The sequence below is a fragment of the Cryptomeria japonica genome, chromosome 10, assembly GCF_030272615.1.
Source record: "Cryptomeria japonica chromosome 10, Sugi_1.0, whole genome shotgun sequence".
Taxonomy (NCBI): Eukaryota; Viridiplantae; Streptophyta; class Pinopsida; order Cupressales; family Cupressaceae; genus Cryptomeria; species Cryptomeria japonica.
Genome location: NC_081414.1, coordinates 391,935,512 through 391,960,439, shown reverse-complemented (window position 1 = coordinate 391,960,439; position 24,928 = coordinate 391,935,512). Strand labels below are relative to the sequence as shown.

The 24,928-nt window shown below is 35.4% G+C and overlaps 1 protein-coding gene across 3 annotated transcripts in view; it reads right to left on the bottom strand.

Annotated features, from left to right (window-relative positions):
* Window positions 1–23,586, bottom strand: part of LOC131038546 (DEAD-box ATP-dependent RNA helicase 16) — a 156,055-nt gene extending 132,469 nt beyond the window's left edge. For 2 of the 3 annotated variants that reach the window (XM_057971010.2, XM_057971012.2), the window contains exons 1-4: window positions 23,141–23,586; window positions 22,578–22,733; window positions 22,286–22,375; window positions 21,787–21,915 (exon numbers count right to left, since the gene is read on the bottom strand). In XM_057971010.2, coding sequence (XP_057826993.2) covers window positions 21,787–21,915; window positions 22,286–22,375; window positions 22,578–22,733; window positions 23,141–23,275 — 510 coding nt within the window. In that variant the 5' untranslated portion in view covers window positions 23,276–23,586. The remainder of the gene's footprint in view (window positions 1–21,786; window positions 21,916–22,285; window positions 22,376–22,577; window positions 22,734–23,140) is intronic. The other variant, XM_057971011.2, reaches the window with a different exon arrangement.
* Window positions 23,587–24,928: the final 1,342 nt, after the last annotated feature.

Sequence of the window (24,928 nt, the reverse complement as noted above, 5' to 3'; positions counted from 1 at the left end):
AGAGCTTTGTATTCAAATTTGTGCCTTCAATAAAAGTTTGATTTTTGGTGTGACTAGGTTTTTCACCCTCAAGTGGAGGGTTTTCCCAGGATAAAATTGTGTGTATCTTGTTCTTGTGAGATTTTAAGTTTCAGATTTTTGAGTCTTACCTTTCTGGTTCTGATTTTAACATGGTATCAGAGCGGGTCTAAAGAAAAGATCCAGAACCAGATTGCCTAGCTTTGAAATATTCTTTGCTTAGCTTGTCTATTTTCAGTTTTCAACAATGGTGAATGGACTCAAAGTTGAAGACAGATTGGATGGTGCATCAAATTTTACCTCATGGAAATTCAGAATCCTTATTGTGCTTGAAGAGAATGTTCTTCTCAACTTTGTGAAGTCTGATGTAAATGAACCTTCTAATGACACTAAGAAAGTACAATGGAGAAAGAACAATTTCATGGCAAGAAAGATATTGATTGATTTTGTTAAGGATCACTTGGTGCATGTTATATCCAAGTTGAATTCAGCCAAAGAGATGTTTGAGTGCCTTCAAAGCTTGTATGAATTCAACAGCACTAGTAGAGCTCTAGCCTTGAGACGTCAACTCCTTCATATTAAAATGGCTAGAGGTGAATCTGTTGTTTCTTTCTTTATGAAGATTACAGAATTGAAGGATCAGCTCAATGCTATTGGAGATTCTATTGAGGATAGAGACCTGGTTATGTTGGCCATGAATGGCCTTCCTCACTCTTGGGAATCTTTCATTCAAGGTATTAATGGAAGAAATGAACTACCCAAGTTTGATCGGTTGAGAGTTGATTGTATTCAGAAGGAATGCAGATTGGAGGCAAGAGAAATTGGGCGAAAATCTCACCATGAAGAAGATCATGTTCTTGCTGCCCATACTTCTAAAAGGAAAGGAAGAAAAGAAAATTTCATGAGGAATAGAGATAGGAATTCTGATTCAGCTGCTGAACCTAAGAAGAAGAAAGATCTCTCTAGGATTCAGTGTTTCAGATGTGACAAGTTTGGTCATTTTGCTAAAGATTGTCCCTCGAGACCCAAGCATCAAGTTGCTACTACAAATGTTGAAAATGCTTCTCCTCATAGAGAATCACGTGAAAATTCAAAGGGTTTCTTATTTATATCTGCTCTTTCAAGTAATGTTCCCTCTGATAGTAATACTTAGCTAATTGACAGTGGAGATTCTCGCCATATTACAAGATATCGTGAACATCTCTTTATCTGATTGAAAATGATTCTCATTTGCATGTTATTATTGGTGATGATGCTTGTTATTCTGTGAAAGGAGCTGGAACTACATCTTTTCACCTAGATTTAGGAATCCCTCTTCATCTGAGTAATGTGTTGTTTGTTCTTGGAATCAAGAAAAATCTGATTTATATTTCAGCGTTGGAAGATAAAGGATACCAAGTTGCATTTGTTGAAGGCAAAGTTCTTGCATGGAAAAAGAACACTAGTATTAAGATAGCTTGTGAAATTGGTGTTCGGCATGAGAGTCTATATAGACTTTCAGCTCGTCCTATTCAAGCTCTTGCACATGATTCCATGTCTTCTAGTGAGTTGTGGCATAAAAGATTCGCCCATCTAAATTTCAGAACTCTTTCATCTATGGAGAAGATGGTCATTGGTCTTCCTAAGCTCAATCAAGAACATGATGGTGTCTACAAAGGTTGTGCTCTAGGTAAGAACATTAAAAGTCCTTTTCACTCTAGTGAAAGTAGAGCAAAAGAAATTCTAGAGCTGATTCATTCCAACTTGTGTGGTCCTATGTTTGTTGCTTCTTTAAGTGATTTTTGGTACTATGTTACTTTCATTGATGACTTCTCTTGTAAGACATGGATTTATTTTCTAAAATCTAAACAGTCTGATGAAGTGATGTCTAGATTTAAAGAGTTCAAAACTCAAGTAGAGAATTTGTCTGAAAAGAGGATCAAATTTTTAAGATCAAACAATGGGGATAAATATACTTCTGGTGTATTTCAAAATTTATGTATTGAAGCTGGGATTAAGAGGGAGTTTTGTGTCCCCTATAATCCACAACAAAATGGAGTTGCTAGAAGAAAGAACAGGTCTATAGTTGAGGCAGCGAAAGCCATGATCCATGATCAAGGTCTTCAAACCTTTCTTTGGGTAGAAGCTTGCAGGACAGTTGTTTATATTCAGAATCGTAGTTCACATCAAATTTTAGACAATATGACTCCTAAAGAAGCATTCTCAGGTATCAAACCAGAAGTTGGTCATTTTAGAATTTTTGGGTGTCCAGTTTACATTCATGTACCTAAAGATAAAAGGTCTAAGTTAGAACCTTCAGGCAAGAAGGGAAATTTCGTTGGCTACAATGAATCTTCAAAAGCTTACAAGGTCTACATTCCGGGTCACAAGCAGATTGAAATCAGCAGAGATGTTTCGTTTGAAGAAGATGTAGCTTGCAAAAGATCCAAAGGGACTACTATGGAAATTGATAGAGAAGATCATGAGGCTTCTCAAGACTCGGATATTGTTGTCCTTGATCTCCTCCTAAGATTCAAAGGGAGACTCTTGAATTAGAAGATCCTATTGATCCTGTTTAATCTCTAGATTCCATTGCTGGACCAAGTAATGCTTCATTTGACAAAAAGAGACCTTTGTGGACCAGACATACTATGCAAGAGGCTGAAAAATATTCAGCCCCTCATGGTACTTTCAAAGAAAGTAAGAGACCTCATAAGTTTGCAAGATATGTTGCTTTAATGAGTCATATTATTGAATCCGAGCCTTCAAGTTTTGAGGTGGCTTCAAAACAACAAGTATGGAGAGATGTCGTGTTGGAAGAATATCAATCCATTATCAAGAATGACATTTGGGATATTGTTCCTAGGCCTCAAGGTAAATGTGTTGTTTCTTCTAAGTGGCTGTTCAAAATTAAACATGCAGCTGATGGAAGTGTTGAAAAACATAAAGCTAGATTTGTAGCTAGAGGTTTTTCTCAAAAGGAAGGTATAGAATATGAGGAGACATTTGCTCCTGTAGCTCGGTACACTTCAATCAGAACTATCATTGCTATTGCAGCAGTTAAAGGATGGAAAATGGATGTAAAGACGGCATTCCTGAATGGGGTAATTGAAGAAGAGGTATTTATTGAGCAGCCAAATGGTTTTGTGATTCATGAGAAAGAATCACATGTATGCAGATTGAAAAAGGCTTTGTATGGCCTTAAGCAAGCTCCGCATGCATGGTATGAAAGAATTGATCATTATTTATTGAGCTTGGGTTTTCTCAAAAATGATGCAGATCCAAATATCTACTTCAAGGTAATTGATGATAAAGCATTAATTTTAGTTCTTTATGTTGATTTATTCCTTACTAGAGAGAATGATCTTATTCCTAAATGTAAGAAAGAGTTAGCTTCTGAATTCGAGATGAAAGATCTCGGTCTTATGCATTACTTCCTTGGTTTAGAAGTATGGTAAAAATCAAATGAGGTCATCCTAAGTCAAGGGAAATATGCCATTGACATTTTGAAAAGATTTGGTATGTTATATTGCAAGTCTATGTCAACTCCTATGGAAGCAAATCTGAAAAAGTTACATGAGGTTGCAGCTAGTTCAGATTTAGTTAATCCCACTATGTATAGGCAATTGATTGGATCATTGATGTATTTAGTCAATACAAGGCCTGATATATGTTATGATGTTAACACTCTTAGTAAGTTCATGTGTGAGCCTAGACAGATTCATCTTGTTGCAGCTAAACATATATTGAGATATGTGCGTGGTACAGTGGGATATGGTCTGAAATATACTTCTTGTGAAGGTCTGAACTTGGAAGGTTTTTTTGATTCAGATTGGGCAGGGTGTGTACCTGACAAGAAGAGCACTTCCGGTTGTTGTTTCAGCTTAGGTTCAGCTATGATTTCCCGGTGCAGCAGGAAGCAATCATGTCTGGCTCAAAGTACAACAAAAGTTGAATATGTTGCAACTTGTGTAGCAGCACGAGAAGCAGTGTGGCTTCGAAAGCTTCTTGCAGGACTGTTTGGGCAGCCTTTGAAACCAACTGTGATTCTTTGTGACAACCAAAGTTGTGTGAAGCTTTCCGTTAATCTTGTTTTCCATGATAGAACCAAGCATATGGAGATCAAGTATCATTATTTACAAGATATGGTTCAAAGGAAAGCAGTTGAGCTCAAGTACATTTGCAAAAATGAGCAGACAGATGACATTCTCACCAAGCCACTTCCTAGAGTGAAGTTTTCTTATTTCTGAGATAAACTTGGTATTGTGGAGAATGATGCTCTTGTTGAGAGAGTCTCAGCTTCATTGATTATCATTTCATATTGTAATGCATTTTTCTCTATGATGGAGAAATTTGAGGTGAAAGCCCTTGTAATGCATTTTTCTCTGTGATGGAGAAATTTGAGGTGGAAGCCCTTGTTGCTCTTGTCACTCATGGGAGTAGCCATAGTGGATGTCATGTTGAGAGACTCCATGACAACATCACGTTGAATGACTCCGTGATGAGAGCTTGTGTTTATTTCACACATGGGAGTAGCCATAGTGAACATCAAGTTGAATGAATCCATGATGCTATCACGTTGAGAGAATCCGTGATAAAGTTTTGTTTTTTACACATATTGGTATAGCCATTGTGTTTGTCATGTTGAGAGACTCCATGACTTGAAAATCTGTAAATGATATCTCCTTTGCTAAGAGGGAGTGTTAATGTTTGTAGCTGCAAGAAACTTCATCATACCTACGATGGTTGTAAAATCTTCTTGCTGATGTTTTTCTTTATCTTGTCTCAACGTTTCTCAGTTTGTCTATATTGTTCGACCATATTGAGCTATGTGGTTGATTCTATGGGTTCTTTAAATGCTTCAAAGAAAGCTGTAAATGTAACGATTTCCTATGATAGTTGTCACCGACCATCGTGTTTTGCTAGCGCTTTCATGGGAGTCTCGTGCTTGTTGGCGCGTCTTCATTCCTTATTGTATTTCATCCTATAAAAGGTTTATCTATGAGGCTCTTCTTGATGTCCGTCTATGTAACGGCATGTATTGTAACTGCCGATAAGCTTATGGTGTTTTGGCTTTCTGTCTACCTCCGACAAGAGATATTTTGAGCCTTGCTTTTTCTATATAGGAGTGTTAGCAGTTTGTTTTGTGGGCATGTGAATTCCATAAGGGAGACGATATATATTTATGCATAAGTGATCATCTAGGTGAAAAGTTTTTTTGGATAGTATCTTCTTCAAACTTTGCATTTTCATCAGCATTTTTGTATCTTCTCTGCCTCCTCGTATATGATTGATGTATGATTATTTCATGTTGCAAAGAGCTTATGTGCTACTCGTCTTGTAGAAGTTATTAGTTTTTCTGAGATGTTATCGGCTTCTTCTGTTGATTGTTAAGTGTTAACAATCATGTTTAGATCATTGCTTGATTAAGATTGAGAGCTTTGTATTCAAATTTGTGCCTTCAATAAAAGTTCGATTTTTGGTGTGGCTAGGTTTTTCACCCTCAAGTGGAGGGTTTTCCCAAGATAAAATTGTGTGTATCTTGTTCTTGTGAGATTTGAAGTTTCAGATTTCTGAGTCTTACCTTTATGGTTCTAATTTTAACAATAATAGTGGTCACAGGTCAAACTATGGGGAGGATAATTGCTTCACTTAGGTACTTACAAGTCCCTGCCGACCAAAAGTTTGTCTTAATGCCTACATGGTCATATGACAATTTGCATTCTAACACTCAAATATATGTTTATACTTAAGAATTATTTTAATTATAACCAATAATAATTAGATACATCTATTTAAAAGACTCTGAAAGCATTTATAGCTTTATCAGATGGGGAATATTCAGTTAAGATTGAAACATGGATACTTTGATAAGTTGGACCTATTCTCCATTCAACACATGAATTTTAAATTTTCCTTGAGTGCATGAATCAATGTGGATTTTATAGTCATAGGTGACAATTTGAGTTAATTCAATTTCTTCAAATCCATCAAGAAAAAAACACCAATTAATAAAGTTTAATGTTCGCAAAAGTACACACCAATACATGCACATATATATATATGGTTAAATGAATATGTTGTCATGATGCAAGGTTATGTATTGTTATTAGGGTAGATATAGCTAAGTTCACATTTTGTAATGTCCCCTTCCTAATTTGCCCTAAAATCACAATTGCAAAAAATTAGGGTTAGGGTTACATCTTACTAAATAAATATCTCTTTAATAATGTGATCTTGGGATTTTTAATCCTGCCATCACATCATGAACAACACACACACACACACATGTTAAACATTATGGTTAGGTAATATTACAGAGATCATTCGTGAAAAAATCTATGATTGGAGCAAGGAAATTATATGTTCATCATACACAGCAAGTCTGATTTGTATGTGAATCTCAGTCATAGGAGATAAGGAGTAAGGAGACATGGTAGGGTGCCTTAAGACAGCTGTTCTTCCTCCATGCAATCCTCCTCCACACATCCACGGCTGGAGATCCTTATGTTCATAACAGTCCCTCAACATTGGGATTGGAAGGGAAATGGCAAGAGGGTGCCCTTAGTCATTCTCTCCCTTTCACAGTGCAATAGGGTGCCTCAATAGCTGTTCTCTCCCTACTGGTCATTGTAGCAGGGTGCCCTAAGCTATTCTCCCTAATTGCAGATTCCTTCCTCCGTTACCCTACCTGATGGATTATTGTAATCATATCATTAAATGCATAGATGTTAAATTAGATAATTAAATTTTCATGCATTTGATACAATTATACATCATATATTCATGTCCACATATACAGGTATATGGATAAATATTGTATTCATTTCTGCCTACCGCAGTAATTTTATTGTACCAATCGGTCTGTTGTGACTTGGGGAATTCTACTGATGCTGGAGAGTCAGATCTGCTTCCTGCGAATTTATGATCCCTGCTGTGTTTTGAAGTTATGTTTTATGTCTTAGTCGATATTGATTTGTTTGGTTGCTATTTTTCTTAAGTTGTAATTTCCAATTGATTGACAATTAAATTGTGTCATTTTAGATGCTTTTCTTGACCATTAGCCTCCGTTACTTATATTCTACTTGCAACGGAAGAGACATGTCTCTTCTACCAACGCACCTCTTCCTTATTAAATCATACCTTCCTCTTTGTTAACATTAATTACATTCACACCTTTTGGGAGGTAATTGTATCGCTGCTTTATTAGCCTCTATTTACAAAATCGTTAGTCTTTGGCTATAATAATATTAATCACTGTTATTCTAACAGTGATGGTTGATTATTATTAATATAAGCTTTCCTAATGATTCGATCATCATACTTGGCGAAAGAATCAGTCTCTTACAATTTGTATATTATACTGTTCCCTTCAATAACATGCCCTTGCCTGTCATCACAGAACAAAGGCTCATATTGCTGCAGAACTTTTGTCTTAGCATACTAATTTATGGATAAGGTTTTCCTGAAAATCATGAGGTCTTATGAATTTTCTGATGTTTGTCTAGGTATTTCATGTCGTGAACATGACACATTTCAACAATGCTACAAGGTAAACTTAAAGCATAACAAGAAGTAGGGTCATCATATGTGACCTATATAATATCACCATAAAGGGCCTATATATAATTTATTACAAAATTAATTACAATAGTTGTATTGTCCAAGTTCATTAGTAAACTAGGGACTTATCTTTAGCGGTTAGTAGTTCGTTTATAAATCACAATTTCAAAACTTATCAAGTTTATCTAAATTGATGCATATGCCCATTTATACATATTACTTAGTTCAAAAATCTATTTTATAGAATACATGATTAAATCAAAATCAATAATCCCTATTAAAATTAACTCATTGTTATATATGTTATTTGTTCGTATTGTTTTGATTAATTAAAAAACAGGTTTTCAGGACCTGAAACCTTTACAACATAGATAGAGAAAAAGCACTAAGAAGAACAGTGCTTTAAAGTCCGCATACAAAAAGACTGGCCAAAAGACCAGCAGACAGAAAGAACAGCTTAACAACAAAAAACAGCAAAGAAACAAAGAAGGCACTACACAGTAATTTTCTTCAGCAAATCCTCCGCCTTAATCACCAGCTCGTCGTAGGTGGCCCCAACAACTTTCAGGTCTTCCAGATCCTTGTTCGGTTTCTTTTCCTTCCTCTTGCCTCTAGTGCGGGTTCTGGGGCCTTGAGCTTCCCCTGTTCCTTCGACTTCTAGGTCTATGTCCTAGATTTCCTTTTCTTCATCCAGTTTGTTGATGAGGGTGTGGGTGTTGTTAGCTGAGATCTTCAGGATACTTAGGCTCTGTTCAGCAATGTTCTTCAGACACTCCTCCATTTTACCAATTTTGGTAACGGTATCCGAGAGGGTTTTATCGCTAGTGTCAGCAAGGCTCTTCCTTTCTAGCAAATCCTTCTCAATCTTCTCAAACCTGGGGTTAAAAGCATCTCTGATGTCTTCAGCTTTGGCAATGGTGTTTTTCAGGTCCTCAATATAGTCGACCATAGTGTTCCCTTCCCCAGTATTAATGGTTTCCAGGATCAAGACTTTGTTGCAAAGAACCATGCAAACCCTCAGGAGGAGGACCAAATGGGGGTGCAGCTTTTCCAGGGGTAACCTATTCCTCTTTAGGGATGTGGAGGGCGGAAATTGTATCAGCAGCCCTAAGAGTCTCTTCCATGGTCACCTTTTCCAAACTCCGATCAGCTTCCAGGGCCTTAGCTTGCTTGTCGGTTGTCGGGTCCTTACCAGTCTCCTCTTTCTTCTTGTGCTTTTTCCTGGTCTAGGTATGGTCTTTTGTTTTCTTCTTCGGCAACCCTTTAGGGTTGTCCTTTTCAGAGTCATCCGAGTACTCCTCTTCCGAAGAGATGCTGATCAGGGGTCTGCTTTTTGGCTTTTTGCTCTTAGAGGAAGAGGGTCTTGTTTTACTGTATTTCCTCTTCTTCCCAGTTTCATACTCCGAGACATCAGTGCTATCCTCTGTGTCAATTGAAGAGTCACTGTCGGATTCCTCCTCCTCAGAAAAGGTAGAATCAAACATCTCTTCCTCAGAGTCCACGGAGGGCTGCATCCGAGCTATTTGGTTGGCTTTTAAATGGTCATAAATTAGGACCATTAGGCCTTGGTGCATAGCAGAATCACCCAGAGGATTCTCCTTATAGGCCTTGAGGGATGCATTCATCGAGCAAAGCAGGAAATAAGGGAAATTAACCTTATCATTGTGCCTAAAGTGGTTTAACAGAACAAAGTGATAACCATAAACTTTCGTAAACCTACCATCTAGAGTGATATAACGCATTAAAACAAAGAGGATTTCCCTCCAGGGTTTGGCAAAAGCCCTGGGCGGGTGGTAGGTTTTGCTCAACTTTACCAGTCGTTTTTTCTCTTTCTCCATTTCCGGGTACCTTTCAATAGCTTCCCTGCTAACCTTCCTATCTCTGTAGAAGTTGCAACCTTCCCTTGTGAGGCCCGTAGCTTGAGCAATTAAGTCTTCATCGATTTCAACCATTTGATCGCCCATTTTTAACATGCCCTTCTCCCAGTTCTTGCAGAAAAGACTCGTAACCATACCATCTCGACCATGGAGTCTCTCCATGAAGTTCGAGAGACCACCCTGCTGTAGTATACCCCAAACCTCTTCCTTCTGTTTCCATTCTTTACAACTACTTGGTTCATATCTCCTCCTATTTCCACCCATGATGTCGCTGCCCACGGTCAAATTTTGAAGCTTGCAGAGCAAATAAACCAGAGAGCTTTTTGGAACTATAATAGTTACCCAGAAAGCGTGAGAGTTAATGGCATTGATGTTAGAATGAGTGATATTCTCATTATTATAGTAACTCGAAGTACTCACATTAGTACTTTTCATAATTATCCTGTCCATCAAGAATCTTTGGAGTGCTTCTATACCTCTCATTACTAATGATTTGTCTGACGTCTTCGGGGAGTCCGCATTCACCCATCCACGTCGTAATTTCCTCACTTTTAACAGCCGCATTGGCAGCCCAGTCAGCAAAGTCGTTGGCCTCTCGGAAGATGTGGGATATATGGCAATTTTTAAAGGTGCTAATAAGATCAATAGCAGAGGTGATTATGTTGTGAATCGACCATGAAGGTTTTGAAGTCCCCTTAAGACACTTTATAATATTATTTGAATCCCCTTCAATCCATAGATAGGGGCAATTCCACTTTTTAGCTAGGAGGATGCCTTGAAGAGTTGCCATTGCTTCAGCTTTATGGTTGGTTTGGGTTCCAATAGGGATAGCAACCATTTCCTTACAAATTCCTCTGTCATCTCTCAGTATAGCTCCACAACCTGAAGGACCAGGGTTACCTTTGGCAGCACCGTCAAAATTAACTTTGAACCAACCTTGAGGAGGGGTTTGCCATTTAGCTTCAAGCCTTTTATTGTGGTTGTTAGGACCATCAATAATCTTCATATTCCATACCCTCAAGATGTTTGATTCCAGTGAGTTGTTCGAGTAACAAGGACCCTCAATGATCCTTATATTTTCCTGAATCGACCATTGAATTTTCTGGAACACAATATCCTAATTAAGGGAGACATATCCTGAATTTTTCTGGAATTTGTTCGTATTGTTATTGATTAAGGAACAAACAAGTTTTGAAGGGACCCGAAACCCTCTAACAAAGATCTATTACAATACACTACTTAAAGATATAACCGTTTTGAAAAGCAGCCAAAGGCAGTAAAAGACCAGCACAAAACCAATAACCATAGAGACGACAGCAAAAAGGAGAACCTAGTTCAAGTTTTTAAGGGCCTCTGCGGCCTTAGCTTCCAATTGTGTCATGTTGAGGGCTATCTTCTTCAATTCTTGTATTTCTTGATTAGGAGATTTCTTCTTCAGATTGGCTCTAGTCCTCTTGGTGGGCCCAAAAGTATCACCCTATTTCTTCTCTATGGATTTCACATCAACTATAGTCCCTTCCTGATGGAGGTCATCCAGTTTTCCAACCATTGTGTTTATGCTTTCTACAGAATTCTTCACAACTTTGTGACTGTAAGTTACCAAGGAGATGAGGTTATCATTTAAGGGCCTCTGCGGCCTTAGCTTCCAATTGTGTCATGTTGAGGGCTATCTTCTTCAATTCTTGTATTTCTTGATTAGGAGATTTCTTCTTCAGATTGGCTCTAGTCCTCTTGGTGGGCCCAGAAGTATCATCCTATTTCTTCTCTATGGATTTCACATCAAGTATAGTCCCTTCCTGATGGAGGTCATCCAGTTTTCCAACCATTGTGTTTATGCTTTCTGCAGAATTCTTCACAACTTTGTGACTGTAAGTTACCAAGGAGATGAGGTTATCATTAACAATCTAGAACTTGCTTTCCAGTTGTTTCAATCTACCATCATATTCTTTCTTTAATTTCTCTTCCAAATTTGAAATTTTGTTGTCACAATCTTTCTTAAGGTCATTCATTGTGCTCACCGTCTTCTGCATAGATTCAACAATTGATTTTCTTTGCTCAACACTCCACTATTTTGCACCTTAATTGTCCTGTTTACTTGTCACAGCTCAAAGTTTTAAATTCATTTCCTTAATTTCATGGAAAACCCACTTAAACATTCTGAAATTATCCACAACAGAATCACGAGCAATGGCCAAGACATCATCAAGGTTTTCTCTGTTCATATTGTTAAAACATTATATTTGTAGTTATTTATTTAATTATATTTAAATATTATATATTCTTAAACATAGAGATATATGAATATATATTATTCATTCCATATATAAATAATATATAATATCACTATATCATGCATTATATATACATATATATGAAATTATAAAATTGTCCCAGGAGTTGAGCTTAATTGGAGAACCCAAGCTCAAGTTCCTAGAGGGCCATCTAACATGGAATTCAAAGTGGTGATTTTTGGTATCTATAGTTGCCTTCTAGTGTGTGTGCTTGTAAGGAGCTTGTATTGGTCTCACATAGATGCTCAGTTGAGCAGAATATTTGTAAATGATATTCAAGCAAAAAAATTACTAAATTATATGATTTTTTAATTATTTATCATTAATATAAAACTATATTTAAATCTAAAAAAAAATTGAAATCAAAAAATATCAATGCAATGTTTGAAAAATTGATTGCTCAAAATAATCGGATTAATTATTCAACAATACAACTGTATATAATGAGTTTACAAGACGGCATTCTAAATTAAGAACTAGTCGTTTAAGTGAAAACTAAAAAGCTAAAAACTTAAAAAAGCTTAAAAAACTAAATAATAAAAAGCTAACTATGTGTCTTTAATAAAGAAGCAATAGTTACTTAAAAGAATAAACAAACAAAATAAGCCGACTAAAAAGCTAAATTAAATCGACAACTAAGATGACCAATAAGAATAGAACATGACCATTATAGAATAGATATTAATATTATTTTAATACCCTCCCTAATGGTCATCGTACTCAATACCCTACAGACGACGCTGCAAGTCTTTCAATCACAAATGCAAAGAGCACTCTGTTTCTACAAAGACCCTCCCAGGATCTACAGAATGTAAATGACCAAGAGTACCAAAAGCCATCCAAGCTAATGTAGCCCTCACATGCGAATTAGAGATTTGGCACACACGAATTATAGAAGCCTGAAACCATGATTTTGAGGAAAAATCGGCAAAACCTTTTGCAGAAGAGTACTAAGCATTGTTTGCTCCAGCAACTCCAAAACAGACTGCAAGATACAATGGCTGCAGATGTTCGCCCTAGGAACTCCAAGTGTGACCCAAACTTGACTGCAACAAAGCACGATTTTTGAGGAAAAAAACCGTCAAACCCTGAGAACTTCGCAAATCACAAAATCCCATACGAACTTCGCATATTACGGACGATTTTTGAGGAAAAAATCAAAATAACCAACAAACAATTTTTGAGGAAAAATCGTGAAAACCTAGATAAACAAAATCCCATGCAAACTTTGCGGATTACAAATGATATTTTTTTAAGGAAAAATAAGAAAACATGTGAACAATTTGTGAGGAAAAATCGTGAAAACCCTAAAAAATGTCGTGCAGGAAAACACCAGACATCACACGACAAAAACCCTGATTTTTGAGGAAAAAATCAAGCAAAATCCTCCCATGATTTTTGTGGAAAAAATTAGAAAACCGACAGACAATTTTTCAGGGAAAAATCGTGAAAACCCTAGAACCTGTAGGACGAGGCCTTGCCCAAATCAATCTGATCAAGGCAACGATATTCAATTATTGTCAACATGCTCTGTTTCCAGGTGTTGTTGCAGCTGTTGAACTTTTGACTGTGTTCCAACATGATGTTGGTCAAAGATGTCATCACGAAAATCAAGGTTGAACATGGTCAACCTAGTGAAGGCAAGAGACAAAAGAAGCTGACTAAAAATCAGAATAGATGCAAATACACAAAGAATTTGAAACCCTGGAGCAAAATTTGAGGCATGAATCCCAATGCACAAATTGCTGAAAAAACTCGGAAATTTTCCTGCAAACCCTAGATGGCAGAAAAATAATCAGCAAAAAAATTGCACAGCTCCCGAGGCAAAAAAAAAACTGGGCATGGAACCCAAGGCAAAAATCTGACATGGATCTCGAGATTAAGAACTACAAATAATAGCTTGTTAATTTTTCTGAAAAAATCTGCCAAAAAAACAAACGATTTTTGTTAAAAAAACCGTAAAAAAAATGTAGCCAAAACCCTAGGTCGCGATAGGGGCCAAAATCTGCAGAAAACGTGAAAAAATCGCGCCGGTCATCGCACAGACAAAAAAACCCTAGTCGTGGAAGAAAATCCTGTAGAAAATCCCGAGCGAAAAAAAAAACATGCCTTAACCGCTATTCGCTCCACACAAAATTTCGCGACCAGAACACAGGCGTTGCACAAAAATGCGGACGAAAACTCCGTGAAACACCAAAACCTCAGCAAGAAGACTGTGCCAGGCAAAAAAAAATGGAAATCGCGAGACCAAAATCATGATTTTTGGAAATAAATCGCACGGAAATAGGGACGTCGCCACGCACAGAGCCGACGGGAATAAAGCACGGACTAAAAAAACGCAAAATAAAGTGGAAAACCCTAGCACGAAATTTTCCGCCTCAAAAAATGCGAAATCTGCATATGATAAAAAACCAACAATTTTTTTTCCAAAAAACCCTTTAAAATTATTCCTTCCAGCAAACCCTAATCGTAAATCAGTAACCCTCGAGCCAGCAAAAGAAATCTTCAATTCAGATTTTTTTCATAAAAAATTTTCTGGATGTTAAATCCAGGTAGAAGGGCTTACTTCGCCAAAACCTAACAAACCCCATCGACCCGCTCTGATACCATGAAAAATTGATTGCTCAAAATAATCAAAATTAATTATTCAACAATATACAACCGTATATAAAGAGTTTACAAGACGACAATCTAAATTAAGAACTAGTCGTTTCAATGAAAACTAAAAAGCTAAAAAGCTTAAAAAAATAAAAAATAAAAAGCTAACTATGCGTCTTTTAAAAAGAAGCAATAGTTACACTTAAAAGACTAAACAAACTAAATAAGTCGACTAAAAAGCTAAATAGCTAAATCAAGTCGACAACTAAGATGACCACTAAGAATAGAAGATGACCATTGTAGAATAGATATTAATATTATTTTAATAATGTTATGCAACATAGCACAAAGTTAATATCAGTGGCTTGTGTAAGCCACAAGCTTGTGAAGGATCATGGCCCTATACACAAGTTGTGCACCCTAAGTGCAGGGTCACAACCTCTCACAAGGGCATGCCTTGTTGGGTTAGCCTTTAAAACAAGGTTTGCCCAATGAATTACAACCTAATATTTCTCAAATAGAAACTAAGAAGACCAAAGCAAATTGTGGGACTACAAGTAAACACAGAGGGAGGAAATTTGAAGCAACAGATTATATGATTATGCTCAAGATTCAATGCATGAGGGCTCCAAATGGACTAAGCAGGCCCTTCTTTCCATAAGGAAAGGAAAGTACTTTCTACACGCAGTAGATTCTGCTTTACCTCCTTAATGAGATCTTGAGGAGCTTTTTGGGCAGGCTTTGGATGCTTTCTGTGGGTTCACGTGATTGATGATGCTTTCTGTGGGTTCACGTGATTGATGATGCTTTCTGTGGGTTCACGTGATTGATGAACGTTGGGTTGTTTGCTATAATTTCTTGTTTTTAGGTACTTTAGGCATCCTTGGATGTATTTCTTTTGATACACTTTAGTATTTTTTTTTCTCGTGGATGAGGGCCCCAAAGGATTTCCTCAATTTACACAAAAAAAAAGACGTTTTTGCTTGTACTTGGATCAGCACTAAAATGAGATGTGTCAAGCTAAGAAGCAACTTGGATACTTCTAGTAGACATCCCATCTCTGTTCATAAGAAACTTGGCAAGATTGATAATATCAGAAAGTTGTTTTTCAACATCAGGCTCTGCCAATCTATCTGATTCAAATGAATGACTAGCAAATAAAATTGGAAAAGAATTCTAAATGTTTTCTGTAAGGGTGTAAGACTATAATATAATCCAGATAATCTATTTGATATATGTTCTTTCCTGTAATGTCCCCACTTTGAAATAGAATTTAATGGTAAATATTAATAATAAAATTAAAATTTAAAAGAATAAAACTAGAATTAAAACGAAAATATAAAAGAATATAATTAATAATAAAATTAAATTTAAAAGAATAAAAATAAAATTAAAATGAAAATATAAAAGAATATAATTAAATAAAATTAAGGATTTAATTAAGTTAATGAATGGACAAAAGGCATGAAATGATAAGTTGTGACTCTGCCAAATATGAGGTATAAAAGGGAGAAGAGAGCCTCATTTGAGAGGGATAATTTGGGGAATCAGAAGTGCAGATCTGATTGTGAAAGGTTGTGTCCCTTTCAAAGGGCAGAAATAATGAAGAGTTGAGCTAATGGTGAAAAAGTGTGTCTCTTGCCAAAGGGCATACATGATGAAGAGGTGTGACCTCTCCCTCACATTGATAGATATAAAGGAATCAAATCATCCAGTAACATCACCATCGATCAGTTCAGATCAGAACTGTTATTAAGTTACAGGCAGTAACATCTTTGTTCTTGGAGGCATGCATAGGAATGCACTTAATATGTATGTTTAATACGAAACCTTATAATGTTCATACTGTCATATCCCCCGCCCCCCAATATTCTGGTTAGAGGAGTTTTAAACATATTCACGTTTTATTATGAGCAACTGATAATGATTGCAATTAAGGGTATCACTCCCTTGAGGAAGAACAATCAGATCGAAGAATGATTAGTTAAATTAGTGATAGGATCCTTGAACAAACAACCAATAATGATTGACACAATTAAACAATAACAATAGAGGAGATTATCAATGCTGCCAGCAGGGATAGGAAACAGGAGCAAGCAGTGACAGGTATGTATTTGGTACTTTCTGATCTAATACTATAATATGATAAAACAACATCTTCCATATTATAATCATATTTGTATATCACTGAATGTGAACTGCTGAATGTAATGTTAATTAAATTGATGGCAATAATAACATAAAAATGAACAAGCAATTTAAAGACAATTTCACATAATATCACTGTTTTAACACAATATATAGATTTATATCTCTGTCAATGAACCCAAGGATGAATGAGGCAATCAAATTCAGTTTGCACAATTTGTTATCATATTGTAAGGGAATAATGGCAGATAATTATTAATACAAATTATTACTAACAGGAAGCATTAATGACAATATAATGTAATGGGATTTGTGACAACTATGATTATCATATTAGAATTAAATAATGAATATAATTGGAATAACATAAATTGTTCATTACATATGAGGGACCCTCTCTCAAGTACACCACTCCATAGTGGATGCCTAACCCCTGCCACATGGAGCCAAGAGGGGTGTAGCATCTGCTCTTGGGCTTAAGAGAGGAGGTGGTTGTGATGAGGGGGAACAGCGATAGGACACCTCACTGGGTACGCCACTCCATGATGGATGCTTAACACCTGCCACATGAAGCCAAGAAGGATATAGCATCTGCTCTTGGACCTAGGGTGGAGGGTCTCTTGGACACCCTATCCAACTAGCCTACCCTAGTGCACTAAGATATTGGATAATAAAGAATGGCAACTAACCTACAACCTGATTTTATCTAACAAATATGATACTAATGGTAATTAATACATTAAAAGTTTATATCACTCAATCTAATTCATTAGCATATGTTTCAGTTTATAAGTATTACTTCATCTATGTTCTCTAATTTTGTGTTGCAGGAAAACAGTATACAAAGGTACTCCCATAAACTTAATTAACTATTTTGGATTTGAGCAAATTTAAGTTAATTGAAAGTATAACTAATTAGGGGACATTACATTCCCCTTAATTTAAGCTGTTTTTAATTTGAATTTTTATATAAATATTTTTAGTACCGTTTTATTGTCTGAACCTCCGCAATCCCCAGAATTTAGCAAAAAATTTGCCATCCCCCCATCCCAAAAACGCAAAGAAATATTGTTAAACTACTATTGTATCTAGTTCTGTACGAAAAGGATCAAATGATAAGGTTGCATTATATTTCACAACAGCAAGGACAATGTACAATAGCATGCATTCAAATTCCAAAGAAAGCTATCTTTTTGACATCTCTCAATAAGAACCAAGAACAGCATTGAAATATGTTGGAGACATGCATAGTCACATTCAAAGGCAATTGGACTCAATAGTTAAGACTCAAGAATATCAATAAGGCACGTAAGGAGGCTCTTTGCATCAAGTTGGATCAGAAGAAGGTGCAATAAACAGGATTTTGAAAAGCTGGTCAAGAGGTACTAAATAAAAAAGGCAAGATGAATGTCACTATCATCCAAAAAGAGAAAAACACTTACTTATCGTGATCACTGCAACAAGAATGTACATGCAAAGGAAGAGCACTGGAAACTTCATCACAAACTTCACCCCATGTATTGAAAGCAAGAGTTTTCTTTAAAGAATATGTCCACCATGATCAAGAGGCAAGAAGTAGAGTGCAAATCAAACGCAAAAGAGAAGCCAAATATGCATCTCTATATAAAATACAGTGAAGAAAGAGGCACTCAATGTGAAGCTTGAGAAGCCTTTTGAGATCAAAATCCAAGTTAAGACCATAGTGCTAAATGCTCTCTTTTTGGCTCTCGAAAGAATCTGATCTCCAAAGTATTGGTTCAAAAACTTGGAATCAATAAATCTAAGCATCCAAAACCATACACATTGAGTTAGTTGCGTTAGTTAACGATGTTATAGAACTAATTAAGCATCCTTAGTTAACAAAAATTCCTATTTAAAGAGATGACCTAGCATCCTTAGTTAACAAATGTTTCCATCTACAAACATAATCTATTTATTCATAGGGAAACAGCCTATTGTATGGGTTACTTGACTCAATAAATTACCTACTACCTCTCTTCCATCTATTCCAAATTCCAATAACTGAATATTTTGTTGATATTCTATCTTCACTATGCCATATTCCGCACATCTGTAGTCCATTGCCTAACAAGTAGTATTGGAGCATCTTTCCAAAACTTGTGATATACTCAATTATTGCAGGCTTGTAGTCTTTAAATTCAACTAAAATTTGCTAAAACAAAAACAATTATTGCAGGCTTGTAGTTTATAATTAAGAAAGGAATAGGGTAATAGAAAAAATAATCTTGCAGAAGAATCCAGAAAAATAATAATAGGTTCAAGGGAAAAATGGATATTTAAGACAATTAAAATAACCTATGCAACAATCAAATGGCACGAGCTCAAGAGGCAATTCACCGGGGCTTTCATAATGAAGACCCATGTTCAAAACTGGAAGAGGCATGTTGTGTGCTCATATGTACAAATGTCAAATGGTGAATCAAGTAACCTATCACATTCAATTTTACGTGTGACATACCTCAACTAACAAAGCCAGCTGGAAGTCTTGGATGCATTTGACAGAAGAGATTCCCCTCAGTTGTGGCACATACACCAAATGACACCTTACTAGGGAAGTTCAATAATATATGTACAATGTAAAATGTTGAATTGAGTAAACCATCATATTCAATAATAGGTGTGACACAACCCAACCAACAAAGCCAAGAGGAAGTTTTGGATGAATTTGACAAAAGAGATGCCCCTTAATTGTGGCACCTGAGATGAAGGAGACCTTTCAAGGGAGTTTACTAATCAAAAAAATACCCTACACAACCCTAAAATATTAAATAAATAGAAGTTCCACCGAGTCAACAAAAATAATAGTGTACCAAAATATAGTCAATAATTTTTAAAAGCTTCTTTCATACCATTTACATTTTCACTTTTAACAAAAGAAAGGATCGACATCAATGGTAGAAAGCACGTCATGCAAAGTCTTTGAAGGAATATTTCTCAAATTCTATGTTACCAGGTATGCCCTTAGTGCATCCCGCACTCATACCAGGTATGTCTAGGTACGGGTTTGCTCAAGGATATGCTTGGGTACATACTTGAGTGTCTGGGTAAACCCAAGGTATGTATTGAGCACACCCAAGCGTACCCAAATGCGCTGAGCACAAAAAGGAACAAAAAAAGACATTTTTTTACCTTCTTTTTGCATCCAAAAACCCTAAAATGCACCTAAAAGAATCATTTTGCCCAACGCAAAGATCATTTTGCTCTCTTCAATCTCTCTTCTCTCATTTTCTCTTAAAAAAATTGGAGGCATAGCGAACCCCCACTTCAAGCACATGAAGAAACAAACACCTTCTATCATTGGGTTTTCCTCACATCTAACACCTTGTGCAACTTATCATTGCTGCCCCTCAAACACATTAGGGTCTCCATTCCCAAACCCCCACTAGTTAGTGGGATCTCTTGTCATATGAGAAATTTACAGATAATAAGGGGGTTTGGGAGTGGAGACCAGAATCAAGAACTTAGACAACTAAAATTATCACTATTAAATGACAACCGATAAAGATAAATATTAAATATTTAAATATCAATTGGCATTTAATATTTATCTTTATGACTACCATTTTGGCATTTGGCATTGATAAATGATAAATTTTCATACTATCAAATGTATTTAGTTTTACAATTCTGTATATTTCTTCTCCTTCTTCATTTTTTCTTTATTTTCTTTTTTTTTTTTGTATATATAGACATGCACACATACGAACATACCCAAGGGCAAAAAAAATTGCATGTACCCATGTACCCGATTCTTGAATCCGGCAACTTAGCTCAAACATGTCAAGGTTATACCTTGTGGGTAATATGTCAAATGGTAGGATAACTTATGGTATGAATTCAAATGTTAATTAGGGATATTTTTTATAAGCTAGTCTAAGGGAGCAACTTTAGAATAGGAAACTAAGTTATTGAAGGCTGAACCCAAATATTGAAACGATGAGATCTAAAAACTAACCAATTAAAATAAAAAAAGGTATCTTTAAAAGTTTTTGACTTGAAAAATGTTTATAAAACAATATTAAGAAAAAGGATGTGGAAATTATCTCATTGTAAAATCACAATCAAGCACTTTCAAATTATTTAAGTGTCTCAAATCAGCAAAGAAAATATATGAAAACCATGTACCCACGTATCAAATCAGCAAAGAAAACAGCCTGTACCCATGTACCCAATTCTTGTACCGGCAACTTAGCTCAAACATATCAAGGTTATACCTTGTGGGTAATGTGTCAAATGGTAGGGTAATTTATGTATGAATTCAAATGTTAATTAGGGATATTTTTTTATAAGCTGGTCTAAGCGAGCAAGTTTAGAATAGGAAACTGAGTTATTGATGGCTCGACCCAAATATTAAAAGATGAGATCAAAAAACTAACCAGTTAAAATAAAAACGTATCTTTGAAATAATATGACTTGAAAAATATTTACAAAACAATATTAAGAAAAAGGATGTGGAAATTATCTCATTGTATAATCACAATCATGTACTTTCAAATCATTTAAGTGTCTCAAATCAGCAAAGAAAATATATAAAAACCAGACTTGATATGGCCAATAATCTAATTTTCACCAATTTATTTATGTTTTGTCAGATAATGATATCCAAACAAACACAAAACATTAGGATGAAAAAGAAACTCAAACTGAAGATTCATTACATAACAACACTCTGTCAAATCCAGCAACCAATAGAAATGCTCTAAGCTCTAATAAAATTCAAATAGCAAATCTCCAAAAAACAAAAGTTTGTGATGTATCGACTACCTTGTCATCCTGAGAGCATTTGTTTTCAACAATAAGGTTCTGAGAATTTATTGAATTCATGTCAAAGATATTTCAGTTGTCAAGATTCATATAATAATTTACAAACATAATCTATGCATTCAAGGCCATTAAGTATTGCCCTTGCGAAAGCAAAATTAGTATGGATTCAAATCCCGTATCATTATCTGAACTAGAAGTATGAAAAAGACCTTCATACATCCAGAGCCCATGATTGATAAGACATGGGACAGAGAAACACAAAATATTATTTTGGCAGCCACTAGCATCCCGGTCCAAAACAAAGTAATATTTCAACCAGAACAAACTATTATTTGACTGCCACTGGCATCCTAGTCCAAAACAAGGAAGAGAACATGGTAAATTTAATGGAGCCATATCAATATAAATTTCCCCGCAAACAATCATCTAAGTTTGTCTAGCATATACAAGCTAAAGAGTAACTGCAAATGTTCCCATAACTCTTGAACTAGAATCATTATATTTATGTCCAAAATTTAGGAAATTACCTCATCCAAAACTAATGTTGAAAGTGAATCCTTAACGGACGAAACATGTAAAACTTTCTTTGCAATACAGGTTGCAATGCACGACGGTGTTGCCACTACAATGTCTGGTGGCCCAACTATTGCAGTCCTCTGCAAATGGAAAGACAATAAGCAATTTCAGATTTACTTCTGGTTACCGATATCATGCCATTTTAGAATTTTTTGAAGGATAAGAAAATAACATATTCATCAATTTGGTGCTAAAGTGAACATGAACCATCAAAAAGTTCAAACCGATGTATCCCCTAACCATAACACAACATACTTCCTACCATAAAAATGCTTAAAAGCGAAGTTCGTCAACTATTTGGATGACCCGTGCTATTTTAAATTGGTAAACATCTTTGCAATTTATTTTGACCACCAGAAGAGACTCTAAACTAATTTCAAACTCTAATTTGAATATCCATAAAATAAAGTTGCATTTGTTATCCAACAAATCACAGGGAAAAAAAGCTACCAAATTGGAGATGGACATGCTGCTTGTCAATTGAACAACTTTCCAAGAACCTTTGCAGTGCTCCAGTAGAGACGAGATTTCTGTGTGAACCTGAAACACTCAAGTTCTAACTTTTTAAAGTTCTAACTTTTTAAAGTTCCAACTTTTTAAAGTTCTAGCTTGTTGAATGTCTAAATGCAAAAATGCACTAAGGTAAACAAAAATCAACACCGTTGATCCAAGAGCAATCCAAAAAATCATGTGTACAATGGTTCCAATTTGATTTGAGTGACAGACACTGAGTTAACATTACCTGCTGGCAAAGCTCTCTGGTTGGCACAAGGACAAATGCACTTGGACCACTCTTAATTTTGTCGCTGCATGAAAACAATTTTTGAAGCAACGGAAGAAGATATGCAAATGTCTTCCCTGACCCAGTTTTTGCCCTTGCAACAACATCTCTCCCTTCCTATCAAAACCAAAAACCGAAAAAAAAAAATAAAAAACGTTGTAAAGATATTTTCCAGCATCGATCAAAAATCAACATTGCCCTTCACTTATTAGCAAACAAAATGAGTTTTCCATTGAACTGAATTTGCCCTCTTAAAACCAAATTTCCACAATGGAAACCTATAACTGAAGCTTGCGAACAGACTGACACTTCAAACAATAGTGAAAATTAAACGAGATTTATCAGCCGCCTGAGCAGGCTAATCCATCATTCATCTTAAGAGCGCTGATATTTTACAAACGTGTAACCAAGCTAAAATAATAAGATTCCAATGAATATACTTTATATGTTTATTCAATATGCAGTACAGAGCAAATATGGAAGAGTAAAAGATGAATATGAGTAAATGCGGCAGAGTAACTCACCAGAATTAAAGGAATGGCTTTAAGCTGGATAGGAGTAGGTTTTGTAATATTCTTTTTGGCGAGGGTTCGAATCAATCGGGCGTCCAGCCCCATGTCCTCGAAGCTTAAATCTTCTTCTTCTCCAGTACCATCCATTGTCTCTTCCTCCCCCTCCTTACAGTATACTTGTTTATGTTTATCTGTCTTCTTCTTCACCCCTCGGTGGTGCTTCTGGTTCCTTTGCCAAAGCTCACCTACCTTCAGACGATGATAAACGTTTTAAAAAAATCTCTGTATCAGCTCTTTCTTGAGTAGGCTGGATTATGGAGTATCAAAACCCTGCAAAACCTCTTTACTAAAATTTTATAAATCAAATTTTATTCATAAAGGTCACACAAATCGGCTGTTTTTATTAGGTTGAAAGTAAACAACCGATATTAGTTCACAGTCTCGTATATGTATATAGCTTTTCAGCTTTGTTTTTTAAATACCCTATTTTATCTAATATCGTGTTCAGCTTTTATATTTCGACATCTAATTTTTAATAATAAAAAAATTAACCTGAAATTTTAAAATAATATATAGCTTTTCAGCTTTTTTTTAAAATACCTATTTTTCCTAATATCATGTTCAGCTAATTTTTAATTAGAAAAAATTAACTCAAAATTTTAAAATAACTAGCTTATCTATTTTAAGAATATAGATAAAATATGTCAAAAGATATCATATTTGTTTATTATTCAACTTAAAATTCATCATGTTATTATATTTTATAAAATGCCACGTAGGGGAGAGTACTTATCGTCATAGTATTGTAATAAAAATATTTGTTCTAATTTTTAATTAAAATAATTTTGAATTGTAATAAAAATATTTTTTTTAATTTTTTAATTATTATAATTTTCAATCATTGATATTTTGAAATTATATTAGTATAATTATATTTATGTGATATTAACTATAACTCTTACTTAATAAAATAATATAAATAATTGTAATATAACACAAATTTTATAATGAAAAAATATATATATTATAGGTAAATAGTTGGATAAGGCCAACTCTCATTTATATTAATAAGTTCAAAAATTTGCATCATATTAATCAGCATATAGCAGATGTAGCCTCCATACCACCTAATCTTAACTTGTAATAGCCACCTACTATCAGTAAACCAATCTTCTGTAATATTGCATCAATCTGAGGAGATAACATTTCTGAAAAATATCTCCTCCCCCTATAACTTCTATTCCCTATCTATAACCCTTATAATTCAAAATGGGTTTACAAAATAAGCTATAACATATATTTTCGACACATATAGAACAACATATATATAATAACCTGAGCTAGATGACCCCTATTCATTTTCTTCGACCTCTTCATCTTCAGCCTTTGCGACACCTAGCTCATCTCCCAGGGTTTGTTGCTCCATCTTGAATCGATACACAACAGGGCATTCATGGTTGCAAGCAAAATGGACAAGTTCCCAAGCCTTTGCCATGAAATCTTTTAACTCATCCTCCAGCCATACATCGTCAAATTTTGCCGCATCGGAGCTTTCAATTTTCATTGGAGACCCAGGTTCATTATCCAACATACCTTCCTCTCTCATGTATGAGCTAACCCAGCCATCCTCCTCACTTTCAACAAAACCCGTCAGCTTTTGCAGAAATATGATGTTCGTTCTGATTGTTGTCCATCTCTTCTCAAATTCCTCCTCTTGCAATGTCCTAATAAAGGGGAACATTTGAATTTCCTTATCCCCATTTTTCACCACATATTAATTCTATGACATGGGAATAGTTG